The sequence below is a fragment of the Eupeodes corollae genome, chromosome 2 (assembly GCF_945859685.1).
Source record: "Eupeodes corollae chromosome 2, idEupCoro1.1, whole genome shotgun sequence".
Taxonomy (NCBI): domain Eukaryota; kingdom Metazoa; phylum Arthropoda; class Insecta; order Diptera; family Syrphidae; genus Eupeodes; species Eupeodes corollae.
The window spans coordinates 101,615,458-101,631,983 of record NC_079148.1 but is presented as its reverse complement, the minus strand read 5'-3'; the positions used below and the strand labels follow the sequence as shown (position 1 = coordinate 101,631,983).

The 16,526-nt window shown below is 37.6% G+C and overlaps 1 protein-coding gene across 1 annotated transcript in view; it reads left to right on the top strand.

Moving 5' to 3' along the window:
• Nucleotides 1-565: 565 nt before the first annotated feature.
• LOC129944643 (importin-7) overlaps nt 566-16,526 on the top strand; it is a 31,228-nt gene continuing 15,267 nt past the window's right edge. The window contains exons 1-11 of the mRNA XM_056054209.1: nt 566-858; nt 10,397-10,632; nt 10,699-10,799; nt 10,865-11,261; nt 11,338-11,514; nt 11,581-11,726; nt 11,788-11,897; nt 11,993-12,680; nt 12,750-12,973; nt 13,045-13,221; nt 13,287-13,420. Coding sequence (XP_055910184.1) covers nt 769-858; nt 10,397-10,632; nt 10,699-10,799; nt 10,865-11,261; nt 11,338-11,514; nt 11,581-11,726; nt 11,788-11,897; nt 11,993-12,680; nt 12,750-12,973; nt 13,045-13,221; nt 13,287-13,420 — 2,480 coding nt within the window. The 5' untranslated portion in view covers nt 566-768. The remainder of the gene's footprint in view (nt 859-10,396; nt 10,633-10,698; nt 10,800-10,864; nt 11,262-11,337; nt 11,515-11,580; nt 11,727-11,787; nt 11,898-11,992; nt 12,681-12,749; nt 12,974-13,044; nt 13,222-13,286; nt 13,421-16,526) is intronic.

Genomic DNA, 16,526 nt, shown 5'->3' with positions numbered 1-16,526 from the left:
TTTTTACATTAAAACAAAACTTTTAAATGTAAAAAATTTCCAGGTATTTGGATGTTTACTCGCATAGCTAATGTGAATGAAATTTAAACTTATTAAAAGAATCGTTAAAAAAATTGATTCAAGTTAATTAGATCAAAGTATTTCTAAAAGACAATTATTGAGAAACTAAAGACTTAAATTCCAGTTTCTTTGACTTAGAAATTTCAGAATTACAGCCTAACCGTAATTCTAAGTTGTATGATAACTTATTATATTTTTTTTATAAAACATTTTGAATTTAAAACTGACGATTTAAATTTAAGAAATTTAACTCTCATTATTTCAGACGGGTTTCCGTTCCATTATTCTATTTCTTACCGCCAAAATGGCAATCACCTTCGTCAAATCACATTTTTTAACGAACCACCTCATTTCCAACCCTTGCCATCTCGTTTTAACTCTCGTCAACCAGCTGACATTCACCCATCCAACACTCCAGCCATCTCTTTTCAATGCAAATCTCAATTCTGCAAGCTGAACGAAAAACTGATGAGGAGAGGACCGAATTTCAATTTTACGAATGTGAAAAAGAAAATCTCGTCTACTTTGTCTACCGCCGGTCCACCACCGCCGCGTTTTCATTTTTTTAACTCGACAAAAAAGAAGTCCTCTCCTGTTTTTGTGAAGTTAAATATATAAATAAATCGGTGCTGAATTGATTAAAAAATAAATCCAGCCAAACAATTGAAACTTCTGTGCGCGACCAATTGCGATAGAAATCAACCTAAAATGGATCAAACCAAGCTAACAGAGCTCCTCCGAGCAACAATAGATCCTTTGCCTGACCAACGAAAACAGGCTGAAGAACAACTATCCCAGGTATGATGATTATTAAATTGCAATCCCCCAAATTAATTTGGTCATATTCAAAAACATCATAATTAGAGTGCAATGTGGTGAGACAAATTAAAACCAAATCACCAACGAGCAGCGACAGTGGGATTGAAATTGAAATGCCATCGCATGGTTGGCCATTGGCAATTGCAAAGCCATGTGCTCTGCCAATAAGATGATTTTTGGAGCAGAAATTCCACTCGAAATTGGTTGGTAATCGATGCGGGCTGTGGAGGGTGTGAGGTTAATTAAGATTAATGAATTAATCTTTGAGATAAATGTTCAATTAGTCATCAAAATTGAATTTTTCAATTACATTTTGGCAGATTTTTTCCTTCAATTCTACTAATGGATGGCAAAGGCAGAGAATGGAGGAATCTTTCTGTCTCATAATGTTCTTTCTCTCTTTTTTTGAAGTTTTCTTTTTATTCGTCTTTACGAAATTCTCTTTGTTTCTTGTGTTTATAGTTATGTCAAATCAATTGAATGTGTTGGTGGCAAGAATATCGATGCACAACAAGTAAAAACGATGAATGACGTTTCTGCAGTTTTGTATTCTTATCGTTGTCCGTTGGATGGTCATGGTATTGCCAGATTGAATTTAATGCGAATGATTTTCTTTTTGAATTGATTTGTTGACCAAGAAATGCAACAGATGGATTTCATTTTTTATTTTATAAATAAATTTCAAAGACAATCTGCTGTTCGATTCGGATGAATAATTTGATTCACGTGAATGTAAACACGTTAATGCAAAGAAAAATGAAAATTTTCAGGGTAAAATATTTTTTAAGTTCATAATAGTATCTACTGAAGTAGTTTTCCTAAAAGACGTTATAAATTGAAATAATGGTTATAATCGAAACTTAAACGTTCTTTCAAATCATGGCTTTAACTGTTTTTTAAGATCAATGATCTGGCTGAATATAAGGGTGAGACAGTTAACAGTTAAAATTCGTTAAAACAGTTGAATCTTGAGGCTTCCTCCTAAGCTCAATGAAACCAGTTTGAGTCCCTTACGAAACGTGAGAGGCTGATTATGCTGATATGATTAAGATGGATGGTGGACCAAGATCCCTTCACAACGGCAAACTCGGTAAGCGTACAACTTAAAAAACCTAACAACGTCAAAGTGCATCCAGAAACGGTTAGAAGAGTAATAGTTCAAGGGAAGTTAAAGTCATGCACACCAAAGAAAAACCCATTTGTCAATAACATCAACGGACAGAAACGACTCTCGTTCGCAAAGGAGTATGTTAGGAAGTCTCCGGACTTCTGGCGAAAAGTTTTATTTTCCGTCGAGTCGAAATTTAACAATTTTGGGTCTGTCGGTCGTTTGAGGGTATGGTGAAAACCAAACGATGCCCTTAATCCAAAGTACACTATCAAGACTGTAAAGCACGGTGGTAGAGTTGTTATGGTATGGGACTGTATGGCTTCTTCGGAAAGCTGGAAATAATCGAGGGATCATAGATGAATATGTTTATATTGACATCCTCAAACGAAATTTAAAAACAAGTGCCGAAATTTTGCTGTTTGCAGACGATTACTATTTCCACCAAGATAACGACCCCAAACAAATCGAACATAATACACGTATGTGGCTGGCATACAATGCTCTCCATTTGCTACGAACCCCACCACAGAGTCCAGATATAAACCCCATAGAGCACCTATAGGATGCTTTAGAAATTAAGATCCGCATCCACTATATCCGAAATAAACCTCAGTTAAAAGCCTTATTATCTGAATGGAATAATATAAGCAGTTCTTATACAGAGAAACTTGTAGGGTCCATACAAACCCGCTTAAGAGAAGTCATAAAGCTAAAAGGATATCCGACAAAATACTGGGACCAAAAGTAATAAGGAACAATAATTATTTTTTTTTCCTTTTTTCCAAACTTTTGTGTATAATTTTCAATATTTCGTAATTGTACGCAGACTTTTGTGCAGCACTGTAAATGAATATTTGATTTTGTTTGCGTTTGATTAGAAATTGAAAATATGTATTGATCGATCACACAAAGATTATTTTTGAGAAACAAAAACTTGAGTTATTTTTTACTAAAAATGTAACTTTCTATTTTCTGGACGGAAAATAATTGTTTGTAAACAGCTAACACTGTTTAAAAGTGAAACGAACCATTGATTTCCTCCAACTTCACACAATTCTAATGACAGATTTCTGTCCGTAAACATTATTCGTATAAATGTCTTGCCAAACAAATTTCAATGATTGGTTTCAATGATGAAAACCAATGATAGAGATAATTGGCCCCTTACGACATCAGTATGGCTTCTAATCTCCAAGTTTTTTTTAACAAATTTATTACTTCAGCAGTCAGTCGGTTATAACCATTTAATAATAATAATTTTAACGCTTTCTTCTGTTCTTATGTAATCCGTTGTAGATTTCAAAAGATAGTTGAGTTTAATAGGTTTTAAATATCCAATATTAACTAAGACCACTAAAATGAATGACCCTTTATAGGCAGTGATTAAGGTTCTAATAGTTGCACATACAGACATGGACATTAAATTAGATACAGAGACAGTTGCTAAGAGTAAAACCAAATTAAAACAACAACATACATTAGAAGTAGTTTAACTTTCTCATGCAAAATAACATATTCCTTAGCTAAGACTGTATGTTTGGTGGACATTAAAATAGAAACACATTGAAACACAAACCTTAATATTTAACTAAATTCAAAAATATTAGCTTGTAATATTTTGTTTTACTTTTATAAAACAATAAGTTCACTTTAGGACTTAAATTCAAATTGTTTTAATGATAATACAATTCCATTGTTCCCTAGAAGAGAAAGCTGTCATTTAAGTTCTACGAAGAGTAGGGAAATCTTTGACGAAAATAGCCAGGATAATGAGCAGATCTCTCAAGTTGATTTCAAAAGCAATTTGACGCTGAGAGCCAAAAAACAGAGGGAAAACCAAGCAAACCAACCAAACGAGATGGCTGAAAGATAATTTGCGCCTCAAAAAAAGATCCATACAAGTCTGCAAGGGAAATAAAAAACAAACTACAGCTTCCAATAACTTGCAAAACTGTTCGTAGTAGACTTGTTGAAGCTAACTTGCTCAGAAGGATCGCAAGAATGGTGTCCTTTCTAAGGAAAACAGAATATAACAAAGCGGTTTAAATTCGCCCACGGTCATTTTGATTGAAGTGGGCCAGAAGGAGGCAAAAAGTGGAGGAATATTTTGTGGATGGAAGAAAAAAGGTACATTTGTTCGGAAGTGATGAAAGACAAACCGTTAGAAGGCTTAATATGAAAGAACTTTTTTTTTTTTTTTTTATAATAAACACACACTCAAGGGGATACTACCCTTATTATGCAGATGCACAGTGTGAGCACTAGGAAGAGGAGAGAGGGTTTAAAAGGAGATGTCGGTGCACATTGGTTTTGAATTCCTGAATATTGCAATGACTAGGAAAGACAGAGTGTGGTAAGGCAATCCACATTCGCGTAGTACGGCTAAAGAACGAATCTCTGTATTTGACAGTACGACCGAAGTTGGGCTCGAGGGTATACTGATGAGCATTCTTAGAAGCGCGAGTATTACGGTTGAACTGTTTAAGGGGAGGAATGCAACTGGCTATTTCACTAGAGCATAAGCCGTTAAAATAACGGTAAAAAAGGGTCAGACAAGAGACCTTACGACGATGTTCAAGCGAAGTAAATGAACTTATGATGATATTATCACCTATCAATTTAAATGCTCTACGTTCAATACTATCGAAGAGGCTTAAGTAAGTTGCAGGAGCACCAGCCCAGAGATGGGAGTTATACTCAAGCTTTGGACGTATGTAAGTCTTGTAGATAACAGCCAGATCAGAAGGGGTGAAATATTTCTTACATCGCCTAAGAAAACCCAAACACCTTGCGGCATTTTTGGCGACATCGCGTTTGTGATCATTCCATAAGAGGTGGTTGGTGACACACATACCGAGAATATCGAGGTGTTCAGTCTCATTGATGCAAGTGCCATCCATGGATAATGGCAATGGGGGTATATCTCGCTTTAACGATACAAGACAGCATTGGGTTTTCGAAGCATTAAATTCCACGCGGTTTTTTAATCCCCATTGAACAATGCTGTTTAGATCGGAATTTAATGAGCTTATCATATTTTGTCGTTGCAGTTCCACATCCGAAGAAGAGGGATGTGAGTCTGAAAACGAATATGAAAAGCTAAGAGTACTATCGTCAGCGAAACAATGTATTGGATTAGATGTTGCAGACAGAAGATCATTAATAAAAATGAGAAAGAGTGTTGGAGATAAAACAGAGCCCTGGGGCACACCAGCATTTATTTTATGGTTTTCAGACTTGAATCCATCCAATACTACTTGTATTGAACGATCCGAAAGGTAATTACTAATCCAATGAAGCAGGGATTCATGAAAACCGAATGCACGCATTTTCGATAAGAGAGCCTGATGCCAAACCCTATCAAATGCTTTTGAAATATCATGTTCAATAATCATACTTTCTCCAAAACTATGTAAAGATTTGTTCCACTGTTCCGTGAGATGAACCATGAGATCACCAGTGGACCTATTGCTACGAAAGCCGTATTTTCGGTCATTAAGAAGCTTTCGGTCTTCGAGATATTTCTTAAGCTGATAATTTAACAGCGTTTCAATGACCTTGCAAAGAAGGGACGTAAGTGCAATCGGTCGGTAGTTAGAGGGTGAGGAAGATTCGCCTTTTTTGGGAATAGGCTGGACAAATGCCCTTTTCCATCCGCTCGGAACGAGACCTGAGGAGTAGGACAGATGAAAAAGCTTACGCAGTGGTTTTGCCAGCGTTGAAGAACACCTCTTCAGAACAATAGCGGGGATACCATCCGGACCAGCGGATTTATGTGTGTTTAGATCTCTTAGGACTCTTGCCACAGTACGAGTGCGAAAAAAGATTGGTCCCATAGAATCACTAACTCGCTCAAGTACAGGCGGAGTCATAACACTCACTGGCAGCGTAGAATTGGCGGCGAACTGCCTAGCAAAGAGATTAGCTTTCTCTAAAGAGCTAACAAAAGGAGTGTCATTATCAACGAGCGTAGGAACCGAAGAAGAGGAAGAATTCCTCATGTTTTTTACAAATGACCAAAAATTTTTACTGCCTTTGGGACATTGCAGTATTTTTTGCCGTAAATTTTGGTCATGTAAAAATTTGGTCCGTCGAATAAGGGCGTTGCAGGCCTTCCTGGCTTGTTTGAACTTTTTCCGGCTTTCCTCAGTACGGTTGGCTTTATAGCAACGGAAACTAACCTCTTTGGCCCTAATAACCTCTTTACAGCTCGCATCAAACCAAGCGTTTTCCTTGGGTCTGATACTTTTAACCCTGTTTGGTATAAAAGTTCTCATTCCCAGGAGAATTAAACTTGTGATCATATCAGCGCTGGCGTCAACGTCACTATCGAGGAAGCATAGTGACCAGTTAAAGATCCTGAAGTAATTATTGAGGCCGTCCCAGTTGGCTTTCTCGTATTGCCAAACGGTTCTCATAGGAGCTCTTTCTTTAACTGAACAGTTTTGACACGAGAAATTTGCTGATATAACACAATGGTCAGATGTGCCTAGAGGAGATAGAACACTAACAGTGTACTTATCAGGGTCAGAGGTTAGAAACAAGTCAAGAGTGTTTTCTGCTCGACCTTCAACGTCCGATATTCGGGTGGGCTCGTTGACAAGCTGAGTTAGGTGGTTCAACTCAGCGAAGATTTCTGCACACACTCCATCGGGTGTTGTCTGGCCTGAATGTTGAAGCCATGAAGAATTGTGTACATTGAAATCGCCCGTAACAACGATTTCAGTGCGAGGATAGGACGAAACAATTCTTTGGATGGAATCAGACAAAGCATCAAATTCACGAGAAGTTGATACTCTGTCTAAATTTGGGCTTCGATAAAGGAAGCAGTAGTGAATGATTTGCTTATTCACGGAGAATTTAAACCACATATAATTAAAAAAGGAATTGGTGCAAAGACCATATTGTGGTAAGAGCTGATAAGCAACATCATTCCTAATGTATATGGCGAGGCCATGGTGGGAAAAGAATAAAGGCACCAAGCTATACCCATGAATAAAAAATTCAGCAGGATCGGAATCCTCACCTACTTGGGTTTCACTTAGTGCCAAAACAGCTGGCCTGTATGAAACAGTATGGCGGTATGCTAACTGACTCCCAAATACATCCAGAAAACGGTCAAGAATGATGGCGGCAGTATCATACTTTGGGATTAATTTTCTTGGTATGGCGTTGGACAAAAACATTCAATTGAGGGTAAAATTGATCAAAATATGAAGGTGAATATCATGAGGGATACGATGATGTCTAATGCGGACGAGAACCTGCCTCTCAAATGTGTTCTACAGCACCACAACGCCTCTTAGCACCCATCCAAATCTTAAAATTTTTCTCATCCAAAATTGCTCCAAAGTATTTTAAGGACCAAAAAATCGGCGTATTATGTGGCCATCCTAATTGCCTGACTTAATTCCCATAGAACATTTTGGGAGACATTTAAAATGCGCGGTTGGGAAAAATTAAACCAAACTGTGGATGATGGTTCAACAGGAGTGGTGCAATATTTCAAATGACGGAAGCCGGCGATTATTTGACTCAATGTTCAACAGATGTCACACTGTAAATTAAGCTAAGGGCCAGGCTACTAGATATTAAACTAATTTTTAAATCCTGAATAGCTTTGCATTTAATTTAATTTTTCTAAACTTTGTATCCATTTTAATGTCCACGAAATTAGTTCCTTTTTTTACATTTATGAATTTAAACTATTTTAAAGAGAGGAGATAATAGAAAAAACTGAATAAAACAACAACAATTACTTGTGTGTGCTTAGAATAGTATAGTTCGATAGAACGAAAAAACCTGTAATTGGCTTACAACTTTCATGTGGGTGCGGTGGCGTAGTGCGTAGTGCACTAGCTCCTCACACGCTAGATCGCTTGTTCAAGCCCAGCTCGGGCAAAAGTTCTTCAAAAATTAAATTGAACAAAAAGCGATTAAGCACCACTAAAGGAGTCTGATGATCGGGTTGGCCCCCGTGAAATAGCTATAACTCCAGCCTATGAAGTTGGTGGTAGCACACACAAGTTGTTGTTATTTCATTCTTATATTCAATTATAAATTCGGCAAGCAGCTGCCTTAAACTGTGAGTATAAAATTTCATACAAAAACCTCCTTAAACTATTTTATGTTATAATTTTACTGCAAATGTGTCAACTTCTCGTGAATTTGAGGCTTTGCCTGATTCCATCCAAAGAATTGTTTCGTCCTAACCTCCCACTGAAATCGTTGTTACGGGCGATTTCATTGTACACAATTCTTCATGGCTTCTATATTCGGGCCAGTCAACACCAGAAGGAGTGTTTGCTGAGATCTTCGCTGAGTTAAACCACCTAACTCAGGTGGTCAACGAGCCCACTCGAATATCGGTTACTTGTTTCTTACCTCTGACCCTGGTAAGTACACTATAAGTGTTTCATCTCCTCTAGGCACATCTGACCATTGTGTCATATCAGCAAATTTCTCGTGTAAAAACTCTCCAGTTAAAGAAAGAGCTCCTAAGAAAACCGTTTGACAATACGAGAAAGCCAACTTGGACGGTTCCAATAATTATTTTAGGATCTTTAACTGGTCACTATGCTTCGATGCGAGCTGTAAAGAGGTTATTAGGGTCAAGAAGGTAAGTTACCGTTGTTTTAAAGCCGATCCAACTGAGGAAAACCGGAATAAGTTCAAGCAAGCCAGGAAGGCCTGCAACGCATATATTCGACGGACCAAATTTTTACATGACCAAAAATTACGGCAAAAAATACTGCAATGTCCCAAAGGCAGTAAAAATGTTTAGTCATTTGTAAAAAATGTGAGGAATTCTTCCTATTCCTCGGTTCCTACGCTCGTTGTGAATGACACTCCACTTGTTAGCTTTTTAGAGAAAGCAAATCCCTTTGCTAGGCAGTTCGCCGCCAATTCAACGCTGCCAGTGAGTGTTATGACTCCGCCTGTACTTAAACGAGTTAATGATTCTATGGACAAATCTTTTTTCGCACTCGTACTGTAGCGAGAGTCCTAAAAGATCTTAATATACATAAATCTGCTGGTCCGGATGGTATCCCCGCTATTGTTCTGAAGAGGTGTTCTTCATCTTCATTCAAAACCACTGCGTAAGCTTTTTCATCTGTCCTACTCCTCAGGTCTCGTTCCGAGCGGATGAAAAACCGCATTCGTCCAGCCTATTCCCAAAAAAGGCGAATTTCCTCACCGTCTAATTACCGACCGATTGCACTTACGTCCCTTCTTTCCAAGGTCATGGAAACGCTGATTAATTATTAGCTCAAGAAATATCTCGAAGACCGAAAGCTTCTTAATGACCGGCACTACGGCTTTCGCAGCAATAGGTCCACTGGTGATAGGGTTTGGCATCAGGCTCTCTTATCGAAAATGTGTTTTTGGTTTTCATGAATCCCTCCTTCACTGGATTAGTAATTACCTTTCGAATCGTTCAATACAAGTTGTATTGGTTGGATTCAAGTCTGAAAACCTCAAAATAAATGCTGATGTGCCCCAGGGCTCTGTTTTATCTCCTACACTCTTTCTCATTTTTATTAATGATCTCCTGTGTGCAACTTCTAACCCAATGCATTGTTTCGCTGACAAAAGTACTCTTAGCTTTTCAGATTCACACCCCTCTTCTTCCGATGTGGAACTGCAACGACAAAATATGATAAGTTCATTAAATTCTAATCTAAACAGCATTGTACAATGGGGATTAGAAAACTGCGTGGTATTTAATGCTTCGAAAACCCAATGCTGTCTTGTATCGTTAAAGCGAAATACAACTCCCTTGCCATTATCCATAAATGGTACTTGCATCGACGAGACTGAACATCCCGATATTCTCGGTATGTGTATCACCAACCACGTTTTGTGGTAGATCACATACGCGATCTCGCCAAAAATGCCGCAAGATGTTTGGGTTTTCTAAAGGCGATTCAAGGAATTTTTCTCTCCCTCTGATCTGGCTGTTATTTACAAGACTTATATACGTCCAAAGCTTGAGTATAACTCCCATATCTGGGCTGGTGCTCCTGCAACTTACTTAAGCGACTTGGATAATACTGAACGTAGAGCATTTAGATTGATTGGTGATATTACCATCATAAGATCATTTACGTCACTTGAAAATCGTCGAAATGTTTCTTGTCTCACCCTCTATTACCGTTATTTTAATATTTAATGCTCTAGAGAAATAGCCAGCTGCATTCCTCCCCTTAAACAGTTCAACCGTAATACTCGCGCTTCTGGTAATGCTCATCAAGTGCAACTTCGAAGTGTTTAACGTTCCTTTAAAGCAGAACTTTTATTATAGACTTGCCCAAGTTGTAACACACTATTTTGAGCATTTAACTGAATTTTCAAAACTTCCACATCAATTTGAGTATTTTAAATATCTTAAAACTTTATTTCCAGATCCATAAAATAATTGGTTTTGTTCCGACCATTTTACAAATTGTTATGAAAAACACTGTTGAACTGCCAGTAAGACAGGCCGGAGCTATCTACCTCAAAAATTTCATCACTAACAACTGGTCGGATCGCGAAACAAAGCCAGGCGAGGCAATCATATTTTCCATCCATGAACAAGATCGTGCAATGATTCGTGCAAGTATTGTTGATGCAATTGTTCATGCTCCTGATTTAATTAAGTATGCATTTTTGTTTAATCATAAAAATACAATTAAAATAATTTATCCATTTTTGTTTGGTTCCAGGGTGCAATTGTCAATTTCTGTCAATCATATTATCAAAACTGACTTCCCCGGACGATGGCCGCAAGTAGTTGACAATATTAGCATTTACCTTCAAAATATGGGTAAAGTCTTTTTAAAAACAAACAATTTTTATAGATGCATAATAATTTGAAGATTCTTGATTTAGATGTAAACAGTTGGAATGGAGCTCTCCTGACAATGTATCAATTGGTCAAAACATACGAATACAAGAGATCCGAAGAACGTGTACCATTGAATGAAGCAATGAACCTATTGCTTCCAATGATCTATAGTTTGATGGTGAATCTAATGAACGATCCATCCGAACAGAGTGTGCTGTTACAAAAACAAATTCTAAAAATCTACTATGCACTAACACAATACAGTCTGCCACTGGAGTTGATAACAAAAGAAATGTTCTCACAGTGGATGGAAATATGCCGTCAAGTTGCTGCACAACCGGTTCCCGATTGTTCGCACTTGGATGAAGACGAAAGACCTGAATTCCCATGGTGGAAATCGAAAAAATGGGCATTGCGTATTATGGTACGCATGTTTGAAAGGTATGTAACAACAAACTGACTCTTAAAAAAATGTCAAAATGATTAAATTTCATATGGTTTGCTTTTTTGTTTATAGATATGGAAGTCCAAATAATTGTGTCAGCGAGAAATATCAAAAATTCGCTGAATGGTACCTGCCAACATTCACATCTGGCGTATTGGAAGTCTTACTTAAAATTCTCGATCATTATAGAAATCATGTCTATGTTTCGCCGAGAGTTTTAACAAATATTTTATCATATCTGAAAAATGCGTAAGATTTTCAAAAAGAAACAAAAAATACCCTTGACTAAATCATTGTTTTGTTTGTTCTTTGCAGTGTTAGCCATGCATACTCATGGAAACTTATTAAACCCCATATGGTTGCTATTATTCAAGATGTTATATTCCCAATTATGTCATTTACAGAATCTGATCAAGATTTATGGGAAAGTGATCCACATGAATATATTCGATTGAAATTTGGTAACCTTAATAAAATAACATTAATTCTAATATCAGTCGTAATCTATTGTAATTGAAATAGATATCTTTGAGGATTACGCTTGTCCAGTTCCTGCAGCACAAACACTTTTGCATTCGTGTTGTAAAAAGCGAAAGGGAATACTTCCCAAGGCTATGAATATTATAATGCAGGTAACTTAGATAACTCGCAAAATAAAAAAGAGAAACAAGCCATTTTCGTATTAGACATTTTTTGATAACATCGACGAATGTTTTTTATTTTTTAGATAATCACATCACCAAATGCTGATAACAAACAAAAAGATGGTGCGCTTCATATGATCGGAACACTAGCCGATGTTCTTATGAAAAAACGTGTCTATCGTGATCAACTCGAAACAATGCTAACAACTTATGTATTCCCGGAATTTGTGAATCCCGTTGGTCATATGCGAGCACGTGCCTGCTGGGTTGTTCACTATTTCTGTGACATTAAACTGAAAAATCCCCAAATACTAGGAGAAATCATGCGTCTGACATCGAATGCCTTATTAACTGACAAAGAATTGCCAGTTAAAGTAGAAGCCGCTATTGGCTTACAAAATTTCCTATCATCCCAAGACGATGCAGCACCTTTTGTTGAACCACAAATAAAAGAAATCACCAAGGAGCTACTAACTATTATTAGAGAGACTGAAAATGAAGATTTAACAAATGTTATGCAAAAAATTGTTTGTACCTTCACCGAACAATTATTACCAGTGGCTGTTGAGATTTGTCAACATTTAGCAACGACATTTAGTCAAGTTTTACAATCCGAGGAGGGTTCCGATGAGAAGGCAATTACGGCAATGGGTCTACTCAATACAATTGAAACCCTATTGAATGTTATGGAAGAACATCCTGAAATAATTGCCAATCTTCATCCAATTGTTATTAATGTTGTTGGTCATATCTTTCAACATAATATTACTGGTAGGTTTTTTTTAGAGGGTTCATTAAAGGTTTATTATAGGATGGAATGAATATTATCTTTTGTTATAGATTTCTACGAAGAGACCTTCTCTCTGGTTTATGATTTAACATCCAAGACAATATCACCCGACATGTGGCATATGTTGGAGCTTATCTACCAAGTCTTCAAGAAGGACGGTATTGATTACTTCATTGACATTATGCCTGCGTTGCACAACTATGTAACTGTTGATACACCAGCTTTTCTCTCGAATCCAAACCGATTATTGGCCATCTTTGACATGTGCAAAACTGTAAGGAATCTCTTTAATCTTTCCTTAAACAGAGAAATGTATGCTAAAAAGTTGCTTAAAATTTAAAACAGATGCTGACGAATAGTCCTGGAGAAGATCCAGAATGTCATGCAGCCAAATTGCTCGAGGTTATCATATTGCAATGCAAGGGACAAATTGACTCAGTCATCCCTATGTTTGTTGAATTGGCTTTATCCAGATTGACCCGCGAAGTTCAGTCATCTGAGTTGCGAACAATGTGCTTGCAGGTTAGAACAAGCTCTTAAACAATTGATTACAATTTAACTTTGGATTTTTTGTTTGTGTGTTAAAGGTTGTTATAGCAGCTCTCTACTATAATCCCCAATTGTTGCTATCAATTTTGGACAAAATGTCGCAACCAAATAACGAACCAATTAGCTCGCATTTCATCAAACAGTGGCTACATGACACCGATTGCTTCCTTGGGTAAGTTAAACACACACACAAAATAGAAGCTTCAAATAAGTTTCAAAATATTTATATTTTTATATTATTTTCCTTTATTTAAAAAAAAAAAACACTTTACTTTTCAAATTTATAATAATATTTCTTATTTTAATTTAATTTCAAATTTTCTTCATAAACCTCTGTCGGTCTATTTTTTTGAATCTTATTTTTTTCAGTTTTGTTGTGTATAATTAATAACTCAAGTAATTTGCGTTCTATGGTTAGGGTCCTGAGTAAACAGAAATGTGGTCTTGGGGTTTGTCATATAAATGTTCAAAGCTTTTTACCGAAGATTTACATTTTTATTAATTCAGATGTAGATGTTATTTGTGTTACTGAAACATGGTTAAGAGATGATATTGGTGACGAGTTGTGTGGGGGCTACCTAATTTTTAGGATCAATAGAGCAGATCGTGTTGGTGGTGGTGTGGCAATATATGTATATAAAATCTAAACCAAAGTTTTCTTCTGAGAGGTGGTCCTATTGAATATTTATTCGTTGAGGTTTTTGAAAGCGAAAGCAATCTACTTTTAGGAGCAATTTATTGGCCAAATAATCATCTAGAATTTTCAAAATTTTCTGAACTTTTAGAAGAAATCACTCTGGGTTTCCCAAATATAGTTTTATGCGGAGATTTTTATTGCAATCTACTAAGCCAATTGATAACATAAGTTCACTCAATCTTAGCCCAGCTAATACTGTGACTCCGACTCACTTCTTTGACTGGCGCTTCTTCCAATGAATAAGTTCAATTCTTAACGAACCCATGTACCCTGAAAACAAAAATTTTGAAACAAAATGATAAGCCCTGGTTTACAAATAATATAAGATCGTTAATGCAAAAACGGGATCATGCATTTAATAATTGGAAGCAATATCGATTGCCCGAGCTACGTCTCACATTTTGTTCTCTTCGGAACAGAGTTATTGCGAAAACTCGTACAACTAAATCTCAAATTTTCTCTAAGCATTTAAATACTTCACTGAATGGGCGACAACTATGTAGAAACTTGCGAAAGGTTATCATTGGAAATTCGAGAAATGCGCCTGCTGTAGATCTTGATGTAAACACACTTAACGAAGCATTTGCCTCACGACCGTCACCTTCGCCTTTGCCAATCGCTCCTGGGGGTGTCTCGTTTGCGGAAGACTCAGACCATCCTGTTTTCGGTTTTCGAGCAGTAGATTCTATTGATGTTGTAGAAAGCTTACTCTCAATCAAGTCTAATCCTATTGGTCTGGACGGAATTGATCCAAAATTTATAAAAATGATTCTGCCATTTTTGCTGCCCTACATCACGTTTACATTTAACTCCATTTTAATGCCTGGAGTTTATCCTGACGTTTGGAAAGTAGCAAAAATCTTACCACTTCCTAAAAATGCTAAAGCAACCGAATTCAGAACTATCTCAATTCTTTCTTATTTATCTAAAGTTTTTGAGAAAATTTTGCAGAAACAAATTAACGCTTTTCTTACGACTAACTCCCTGATTACCTCGCAAAAATCTGGTTTCAGCAAAAAGCACAGTTGTATAACTGCGCTTTTGAACGTAACTGAAGACATAAGGCAATCGTTATATAAGGATGATGTAACTTTTTTGGTTTTACTTGTTTTCTCCAAGGCATTTGACACAGTTAATCATGTCATGCTTTGTAACAAGCTTACTTACTTACTTAAGGTGGCGCTACAGTCCTGTGTGAACTAGGGCCTCACCCAACAAACTTCTTCATCTAGCTCGGTCGCTAGCTAGATGTCTCCAGTTTCAAGTTGGGTGAGGTCACCTTCGCGCCACCTGATCCGCGGTCTACCTCTACTGCGCTGTCCTGTGGGTGCGGATTCGAAGACTTTCCGGGCCGGAGCATTGGTTTCCATGTGCTCTACGTGACCCAGCCATCTTAGTCGTTGGACTTTTACTCTTCTTGCTAAGTCTACGTCGCTGTACAGCCCGTACAGTTCGTCGTTCCATCTTCTCCTCCACTCCCCTTAGATGCATACGGGACCGTAGATGACACGAAAAACTTTTCTCTCGAAGCGACCCAAGGTGCTTTCATCCGCTTTTGTCTTGGTCCATGCTTCTGCACCGTATAGCAGGAAGGGGATGATAAGGGTCTTATATAGCAACACTGTGGTCCCTCGAGAGAGGACTTTACCACTCAATTGCTTTCTTAGTCCAAAGAAACAGCGGTTAGCAAGAGTTATTCAGCGCTGGTGTTGTTTTCTGCGTTTACAGCGGAGCCTATGTAGACGAAGTCCTTGACTACCTCAAAGTTACGTCTGTCGATTGTGACGTTTTGACCAAAACGTCGGTGTTGTATGTCCTTTCTAGACGACAGCATGTACTTTGTTTTGCCCTCATTAACCGTTAAACCCATTTTTGCCGCCTCTGCCTCAATACTCACAAAAGCCCAATTGACACCACGCTGAGTTCTTCCGATTATGTTAATGTCATCAGCATATGCCAGTAATTGGACAGAATTTTTTGAAAGATAGTGCCTCTAGTGTTGACGTCTGCACTATTCTTTCAAGCACGATGTTAAAAAAATCGCATGAAAGCGCATCACCTTGTCTAAAACCTTTTTTGACATCGAAAGGTTCTGTTAAGTTGTTTCCAACCTTTATGGAGCAGCGTGAATTCTCCATGGTCATCCTGCACAAACGGACGAGTTTGGCAGGGATGCCAAAACTAGACATGGCTCTATACAGCTCTTCCCTGTAGACGCTGTCAAATGCGGCCTTGAAATCGATGAAAAGTTGGTGGGTGTCGATTTGGTGCTCTTGAGTTTTTTCCAGGATCTGCCGTAATGTGAATATTTGATCAACTGTGGACTTTCCTGGTCTAAAACCGCACTGATAAGGACCTATCAGGTTGTTGACGATGGGCTTTAGACGTTCACATATTACGGCAGAGAAGATTTCATAGGCGATGTTAAGTAGACAAGTAGACTTATTCCTCTATAGTTGGTGCAGTTTAGAGGGTCTCCTTTTTTCAGGATCGGGCAAACAATACTGAGGTTCCATTCATTGGGCATGTTTTCTTCCGACCATATCTTACAGATAAGTTGGTGCATGCTCCTAACCAACTT